Source organism: Electrona antarctica, assembly GCF_951216825.1.
Source record: "Electrona antarctica genome assembly, chromosome: 4".
Taxonomy (NCBI): domain Eukaryota; kingdom Metazoa; phylum Chordata; class Actinopteri; order Myctophiformes; family Myctophidae; genus Electrona; species Electrona antarctica.
In genome coordinates this window covers 17,686,754-17,696,375 of record NC_136809.1, presented here as the reverse complement: position 1 = coordinate 17,696,375, position 9,622 = coordinate 17,686,754, and the positions used below count along the sequence as shown (strand labels likewise).

The window sequence follows — 9,622 nt, the reverse complement described above, 5'->3', positions numbered from 1 at the left end:
TTCAAAGATAGCCAATGTGATATAGGCCTATAGGCTACAGATATACATGCACATACATGTCTGATGAAGTGAAAATGGAGGACCCTGATGTAAAGTCTTAGTGCTTTTTCTGGTTTTATCCTCGTAGCAGATTTTGTATTGACCTGTACTTTCGCTTTAACTGTACCCATTCTACAAACTGTATACATTTTTCAATCAATCAATCAATCAATCAATCAATCAATCAATCATTTAATCAATCACACACACACACACACACACACACACACACACACACACACACACACACACACACACACACACACACACACACACACACACACACACACACACACACACACACACACACACACACACACACACACAGGGTGCAAAACATAGTCTCTGCCATGACATCAGTTGTCAAAATTCCCTTCTTGGGATGAATGAGTGGACAATATCACCAGGAACACATAAAGACCCTCTCTGAGACCTAGCCCTCTCTGAGAGTGTTCAACGTTAAGGGGTCCTTGCAAACATAATATTTGAGAACCACTAGTACTAGTTGGACTTCTAATATGCCATAGTATCATAGTAATTAAGTGTCATATACAAGTTGTGACAAAAACTTCGGAGACTTGAAATTCAGTAGCGTAAGTTGTGTTATGATCAAAATAAGAACATTATAATGGTGCGTAAAAAGAAAATCTAAAATTGTCCATGCGGACAAGACCACATATTGATGACCCCTGAGTATGTTGAATACTTCTTCCCATCACTGCTTCGCAGCACATCGGACAGGCTGCCCTGCAGTTGATGTACTGTGGTCTGCAGGTGAGCTAGTCCAGGGCCTTCCCAAACTATGCAACTCAAAAAGTTACATGATTTGGGGTGTCATAATCACGCCTCCCCACCACCCAAACGTACAACGAAATACATTATACCAGTGGCTCTAAAACAAATACATTATAGGCTAGTCAAATATAATGATGCCAATACTTTTGTCCTCGACTTGAAAGCAGGACGTTTATTTGTAAAGTGTATTCCTCTATGCTTTGTGGTATTGCTACTTTTACATAACTCTGAAAACATGTGTACTTCTGCTCCATGAATGTGGTGTTGCACTTTGTCCACCAGATGGGGCCAGTCTGCTGAAGTTCAAATCCTCATTGGCCATAGTGTCAGCTCAAACTCTAAAGTAGTGGTTCTTAAACGTGTTCGTGTTAAGGACCCCCAAAATGACATTAGCCCACGGACCATTTGAACCATGAGAGAAGGGGTTTTAATATAAAGAGACCTCCAGTTTGACATGCATTATTAGGCTAGGGTCCCCAATGTGTTAATTTAACAGAGGAGCCTAAAATGGCAGTGATGTAAAGTAACTAAGTAGCCTACATTTAGGAATTTTTGAACCCATTGAAAGATGGGTTATTTTTTCAAAGAGAAGCTTAATGTATGTTTTGTAATCAAAATCTACTGATAATCATGTTGAGGAACCATAGTCTCCTGAAATGAGCACACATTGGAAAGGAATTTGGGTGAAATTAGACAAATGCAAATTATATTTAAGAGCCTTTACATTACAGAAATCTGACAGCCAAAACAGCCAGCTCAATATTCTGATAAACTGAGTAATGTTAGCATTGATAGATATACCACATGCACCATTAAACCCAGACAATGATTAAACGACACGAGAATTAGTCATAATATACAAACTTTTTATTACAAAAAAACATTTTCACTCTACATGGAGAAAGTTAAAGCTCCACATTAAAGATGGCTGCAAAAAACTTTATTTCTCATTGAACTACACATTTCCTGGTTTGTAAAAAAGTAAACACCACTAAAAACAACATAAGCAGTGCTTTCAAAGGAGAAAAACAAACGGCTTTAAAAAAAAAAATGTACAAGTCTTTACTGCTGTCACCATGTGTCTGAACTTGGACAAAAAAAATGCTAAGTCGTCTTTTCCCCCTGATAACCCATCTATGCTCAGTCGTCAGCCGAAACCAGACCATCTATAAGCCCCATGTGCGAATCCAAAACAGGTGAGTAGAGTAGTTATGCTCATGTACTGGGCCATGACATGCGCAGACTTGGAACTTATAGGGGTAATTTTCAGTGCGCAACACGGCAGCATAAACCGGGACTCGAACTTGGATGTCGCCGCTTTGTAGAACCCTGGGTATAATAGACATCTGGCTGTGATATTTAACTCCAAACATCGAGAACTGATAAGGAAAATATTTGGACTTAGTAGCCAGTTACCCAAGGTTCTATCTTTAACATCAAACTATGGTGTTGAACAAATTTTAACCTTAGAACTTTAAACCTGGTGGTTTCAGAACCTACAAATCATTAGGTATTAAAGACAAAAAAAAGGGGGAAAAAGTTGCAATTAAGATGCTGGGGGCCCAATATCCTATAAAATGACATACAGGAGACAAAGTCCAGAACATGAACCAACTCGTGTCAATATCAAGCATTTTGCATTGCAGGTTTCACATCCTTGTAAAAATAAACGCCAGAACAAGGTCACACCCCCCCCCTACAACACCCTGAGGATCTAGTCATCATCCTCATCGTCATCATCGTCTTCCTCGTCCTCCTCGTCATCGTCGTCATCGTCGTCGTCGTCTGCGTCCATGACTGGTGCCGGCTTCTTGCCGGCGGGCCTGCCGGGGCCGCTCTTCTTGCCAGGGCCACTGGCTGCCTGGCCAGTCTTTGCACGGTAAGCTGCGATGTCCTGCAGGGAGGAGAGAGGAGTGAGTGTAGGTTCAATGGAAGTACTCAGCCTTTCACATCCAGAGCCATCATTGAGTCATAACTTATAAGCCAAAACTTACCAAAAAGATAATATTTGTTATCAAAATAAGATTTCCAATTGTGTAGAGTACTTGTATTAATGTAGATGTTTAATAATTTAACTCCAAAGCACATGAACCGACATTAGCTTCACAACTGGAAGTCGTGTACATACCTTGTCATACTTCTCCTTGAGTTTGGCCGCCTTGGCCTCATAAGGCTTCTTGTCTTGGGGACCCTGCTTGCCCCAGAGTTTTCCCAGCTCCTTGGCGATGTCACCGATGCCGATACCGGGGTGCTCACCCTTGATCCTAGGACGGTGGTCAGCACAGAACACGAAGAATGCAGATCTGGGGGAAGAGGAGATTGAATATATTATAACAAAGGTCATCACAAAGCCTTGTAAACAAATTTGGCGATATATATATATATATATATATATAAATATATATATATATATATATAAAATATTTGTTGCCATAATTATTTGTCGTAATATACAAAGGCCATGAATCTTACAAGCAAATGGCACACATACAATGTAACACTAAAGGAGGTGGATAATGAGTTTGTGGAGCAGAGTACAGCCACACAAGTCTTAGAAGTTGATGAATAAAGAAACCATTTCCATTTAATCAGCAGCAAACGTTCAGGCACAAGCCCTCTTGTACTAAAACATTGCTGCCAGCCCATAGTGATGTAGTGTTCAATTATAAAGATGTGGTTCTTACGGTGGCCTCTTGGGTGCGTTGGGGTCCTTCTTTCTCTTCCCCGCACCTTTGGTACCTTTTGGGGGGATGTATCCCACCATCTCACGGTCATAGCGGACCTTGTCAGTCTTGGCCAAATCCTCAAACTTCACCTTCTCCTTGGCAGACATAGTCTACAAAAGGGAGAAAGAATACATTTTTATTGTGAATACAAAAAAAATCTCAACTGAGAAACCAACATCAGATGTTTAGTGGAAATGCAAACTGCTAGTAATTACATGTCAAACCACTGAACCAGTGCTGGACTGATCATAACAAATGTATAAAAAAAAAATAGCTGATCTACAAGCTAGTATAAAGTAGGGCTTAAGTGGCAGACCTGACAATAGCAGAGAATAAATGCATTTACCTCTAAAATGTTGTGGAATATAAGCATAAAGCATTTAAAAGTTAACAGGAATGTGCCTATAAATTGTACAGCACTTGAGAAAGTGAAATTAGTTAGTTTCTACCACTGATGTAAATAAGACTGCTTGTTCAAACTGAGGGCGGAAACCATGCATCTCCATATGTAAACTAAGCTCCATAACAGTGTTGCTTAAAAGTAGCGTTATCGGCCAATCTACAAGCCATTTGCCACTTTTCAATTATTTCAGTAGCGGTGATGGGTGCGTCTGTTACTGTGGATGTTGTGTCAGGTGGGTGGCGTGTGTAAATGGCTACTTGGGTTGTACAGGAAACCCTGTACAACCCAAGTAGCCATTTACATACCCCACCCACCTGACACAACCATGACACAACATCCACAGTAAACAAACGTACCTTCCACCGCTCAGAGCATTTCTTGGAGAACTCTGCAAAGTTGACAGATGTCCCTGGGTGCTTCTTCTTGTGTTCTTCACGGCACGTCTGGACGAAGTAAGCATAAGAGGAGGTCTTTCCACGGGGCTTGTTTGGGTCCTTGGCCATGTTTGCAAAATATCTATGAAAGAGCATATTTTAAGTTAGTTTTAAATGGAAGGCATACATTTTTATATAAAAGGCACATCAATAACTCGTATACTGGCAAAATGGTAATACATGACACAAGTTAATAAAACTAATGCAGGTTAATGTAAAATGCAAGACGAAATAACCAGCATATAATTGCAAAAGTTGACTCAAGGGTCTGTATAAAAGTGAACATGGCAAAACTAAATTAATAGGGGAACAAACACAAGTCATAAAAAGTTACATAAAGCAAAAAAGGGCGACTGTCTCACTTTAAACCTCCTATCCGAGCATAAACGTGTAATAACCTTACAAACAACGTTGAAAGTTAAAATGTTTAAATTCATCGAGTCGTGTGGTTGAGGCTTTCAATCCAGCAGGACAAAAAAAAGAAACTTTAATCGGATTTGTTTGTGCGTCGAAAATAGCCGAGTTACAAGCTCACACTAGATCTGCCATTTTCAACCCGTCGGGACAAAAAGACACTGGCTCCCATTTTGTCTCGTCTCCCGCCTAAACCCCCACAGCGCCAAAACCATGAGACAAAAAGGACAACTTTTATAACAAACCAATTCACTGCTCATTGGTACGGCTGCTAAACGAGACTTAGATACCGTGCATTAACCATTAGCATTTATAACAAACTCACCGGTGGAGCCTAGGCCTAGCTCGGTTTGAAAAAGTCCGACACAGGAAGCTAACGTGGCTAATAATGCTAGCAGAACCAAATGGCGTTTGTTCAAGCTGGTTAGCACGAGACATGGAGCCTCAAAGCGCAGATCTGCATGACCACAAGGCCTGCAGATACACGATGTGCCGCAGCTTTCAGATCTACCGCACTAACGCTTTAGCTCGCGCTGAAAACTGTCATTTAAAGACAAGATTTAAACACGTTTTACATTATAACCGACTTTTTAAACCTGCGCCCTCCTACGAACGAAATATAAAGCAGGCCTTATTAAGTTGACCTGAACTGGTTTAAACTAGAGTCGTAAACACCCCCTATAAGGTTAAAACTGAACATTAAAAACATACGGCGCAATCAAAAGTAAAACATGAATATAGAAAACATGGCCGTTTAACTATCTCAACTACGAATGAAAGCTATAGAATCGTCGAAAACTGAAGTTTCCTGCTGCTCGCTAAAACCTTGGATTTACATGTCGGTTGGACGCTGGTGTCGAGCAAAGCGACTCATCGCAGAGCTCCAAGCCCACAGCGCGTCGCGGACACGACACACGATGGGCTTGCAGATCTTCCTTTTCCCTCGGCTTGCTGTGTAACGCAAGGCCTCGAAACTCAAATTCCAACATTAAGCCAAACAAACACGGGCAAAACCAACATAAAACGTGTGTTAGCATCGTCAAAGCAGATGCGAACAACTCAAATCACCTTTAGAAGGTTAAACAAATCCAGAAAGGATATAATAAAGCAGAAAGAATGAGAAGAATTGTGACCAACCTGTTTCCAGCCTCACGAGGTGTAAATGTCTGAATGCTGAACTTCTTCTCCGTGTTTTGTTACCGTCTGCGGCGCAACCCAACTTGAAAGCGCCCCGCCCACCAGCCGCGAGGCGATTGGCGGAAATGCGGAGCTCTGCGTTTGGAACGCGGTGATAGGCGGGGGCGGGACGCGAGGCTGCGTCAGAGTGACCAGCAAGTTTGTGTGCACTCGATGTGACGCGATTGGCCGAGGGGAAGTTTTAAACGAACGGCGCCAAAAGAGAAGCAGCCCCTCTTCTTTGTGAGGAATGTAAAACCAGTGTGTTCGTGTTTTTCACACACACTGGCGGTCACGTGACGGCGCACAAACACAAACACACACACACACACACACGCGAACACGCACACACACACACACACACACACACACACACACACACACACACACACACACACACACACACACACACACACACACACACACACACACACACACACACACACACACACACACACACACACACACACACACACACACACACAGTAGACCCTTCTACAGTCTATGAGTAGACCCTGTCAAATTACATGATCCTAAATTAGGATCAGGTAATTAGGATTCCTAATTATGGAACATTCAACACCATTATTATTTATATATATATATATATATATATATATATATATATATATATATATATATACAGCCTACAATATCAGTGGTTCCCGCGCCAGTTTAATATGCATTAGGGCAGGCCATGATCTCCCATTTTATTTAAAAAACATTATATAGGCCTATTGATAAATCTACACTGTAAAATGCTCTTTTTTACAAATTGAACCAAATTAACCCATTACACACAGACTACTAAAGGGTCCATTTGATTCCACTTACACTCTCAGAGGGTGCTTTTGAAACCATGTTGGTCCCCAGACTTGACGTTGAGAAAGAGTGTATTCTATTCTATACTATTCTATTCTATTCTGTCTGAACTTGAAGCCAGATAGATTATATAATATATTTTCAAAATTGGGTATACGACTGATTACTTAAAGGATCATATATCATCTTCATATAATCACTCACTAATGTTCATGTTAAAACTGCACAATATTTTTATTTACTCAATCTGTGTCTCATATCCCCATTGATGATGTCACTGGTGGATGGGTTTCTAAACTGCCAGATATTTATTTTTTTGCTATTTTATCATGATTATTAGTGAGGACCAATTATATGAAGATAGGTTGAAAAGTGGTGAAGTGGTCCAGTATCTGCAAATTAAAGTTTTCATATAATTGTTGTGGAGTAAAAGGAAATAAATACTGAAAAAAGTAAAATAATGAATAGCCTATCTCAAAATTGCACTTGAGTAGATGCACTTATAGTTATACTTAACACCACTAGTATCCATCCCAACCGCAGATTGTTTTCTCAGATTTGCAGTCTCAAAGCCACTGGAAATAGACTGCAAAAGAGCGTCTTTCCCCAAACAATCAGATGCATGAACAAACTGAAAAGAAACCGAGCGAATCAGGGAAAAGGACAACGCTAGCCCCCCCCCGCACATTCGCCCTCTTCTCGCACTATTAACCCTTTGTTTGCTGTGTTTGCTGTTTGATGTTATATTATATATTTGCTGCTGCATCGTCTGAAGGAAGCCAAACAAAAATAAGTTTTACTCTTATGTACCTGTACACAAGATGTAACAATAAAGTACAACCTTGAACCTTGAACTGGTAACTGGCAAGTCCGTCAAAGATACATTTTTTGGTATATCATTGCACTTTGAGGATCTGGTCGTACATATTGGACACTTATGGCATGCGATTTTAACATTTCATATCTTGACTGGATATGTATAGGCCTATTGCAGATATCTGTAATTCAATTCAAGTCAAAGTTAACATTTCACATATCCCCAATGACATTCTTCCTATCCACAGAAGTCAAATTTCTCTCTCTTTCTCTCTCTGTCTCTCTCTCTCTCTCTCTCTTTGTGTGGGCTTACTGTGGCTCTGTGTGGGTGTGGGCAAGTTGCCTCCCAGCTTCCAGCCTTGGTACCCACCTGTCCCTGAGCCATAGAGTAAGACAGAGTTATGACATTGAGGGGGCAGAAAACAGCCTGGTCACGTGGTTCATGTAACTTGTTTGTCACTGTAAACCCTATAGACTCCAATGCATTTCGTAAACTTCCGGTTCAGGCCTTTGTCACTAATATAGTCTATATGTGCCAATATAAGTCTATGTAGAAGAGCCGCCATTGGACTGGCCCCATGAAGTGAACAGAGTTGTCGTAACTCTGTCTTACTCTATGGCTCTGACTTGTCCGTGGTCACCTCATCACTCTCAATTGACACACCTGCCGGCCATCAACTCGTCAACCCTCACAGTATTTAAACCCTGGTCCTCACTCATTGCCAGATCATTGCAAAGCCTTCCTTGGTATACTAGTACTGTCTGTAGCGTGAGTCGTGGCAGTTATTTCTAGATCTAGTTTTGTTCTCAAGATTCTTACCTGGGTAGTAGGGTACTACTGTCTGTAGCATATTTTGCAACAGTTATTTCCAGTGTTTCTAGATCTAGTATTTTTCTAGTGCTCCCTAGCTGTTATCTAGTTTTGCTCTCAAGATTCCTGCTTGCAACATGAACCTTCCTCCTTTGCTTCAGAACCCGGCTCACCTGTTCCACTGCCTGCTTGTTGCCTGCCTGCCGCCTGCCCTTACTCCACCACCTCAGCCTCCCATGTTTGTTGTACGCCACCTTCCCCATTCTCCAATTCACTTATTGTGAATAAATATACTTGCCCCTGTATATGCTTTTGGGTTCACCATTTAGCAAACCGTGACATACAGATAGGAGCTGGGTGGGTTTGATTAAAAGTGAAAACTGCTTGCAATGGACATAGTTTGCACTTGGAACAGAATCAACAGATCACCCATTTTCTGATTTACTTTTCCAAATGTATGCCTCAAGGTTTTGGCTATCCAGCCTTCATCAGTTTCCAGAAGGACTTAATTTCACATCATTCATTTCTCACATGCACAAATTCCCCTGGTGGGTAGTAGGTACACACTCACGGTACATATGTTCCTTTAGGTGGAAACTGACTTGTCAAACACATGCTGTCCTCTTTAACATGCAACGTCTTAGTTTGTTTTTCTGGTTCTGTTTGGCACATGAGTTAAACTAACACTCACTCAGGATTTCATACAACAGACATTCACATCAAGTCATAATGTCAGAAGTTTCAAGTCTATTAGTGATTGCATTATGGTGGATGTTTTTCTGAGCATGTGCTGACCATGTGCTGAGACGTAAACATGCAAGTTATATGCATTTAAAATATGGCAAAAAGAAATAAAATAAAGGTAAATGGTGCATTTTTGTGGTTCGTGTCCACCCTGAGATTGGGATGTCGGGTTTCGATCTCTGGAGGAAACCATGCGAGACACCAAACTGCACACCGGGAGCAATTAGGGGTTCAGTGCCTTGCTCAAGGACACTTTGACACTAACTCTGGGGAAGCCCGGGATCAAACTGGGAACCTTGAACCCCTGAGCTACTGTGGCAATCATACATCATGTCCAGGGCAGGGGTCATCAATATGTCCGTACACGGACAGGTGTCCGTGGCAAAGACTTGTTCTTGTTCGTGGCGTAAAAGCCGAAATATTCAGTTAACCACAGTTGACC

The 9,622-nt window shown here is 41.3% G+C and overlaps 1 protein-coding gene across 1 annotated transcript; it reads right to left on the bottom strand.

The window, feature by feature from the left end:
• Nucleotides 1-1,679: 1,679 nt before the first annotated feature.
• hmgb2a (high mobility group box 2a) lies at nt 1,680-6,093 on the bottom strand. The gene is made up of 5 exons (XM_079499648.1): nt 5,949-6,093; nt 4,320-4,479; nt 3,519-3,670; nt 2,963-3,137; nt 1,680-2,728 (listed from the first exon to the last, which is right to left on the bottom strand). Exons 2-5 carry the CDS (start codon nt 4,464-4,466, stop codon nt 2,549-2,551), a joined length of 654 nt encoding a protein of 217 aa, XP_079355774.1. The 5' UTR covers nt 4,467-4,479; nt 5,949-6,093; the 3' UTR covers nt 1,680-2,548.
• Between the last annotated feature and the right edge of the window lie 3,529 nt (nt 6,094-9,622).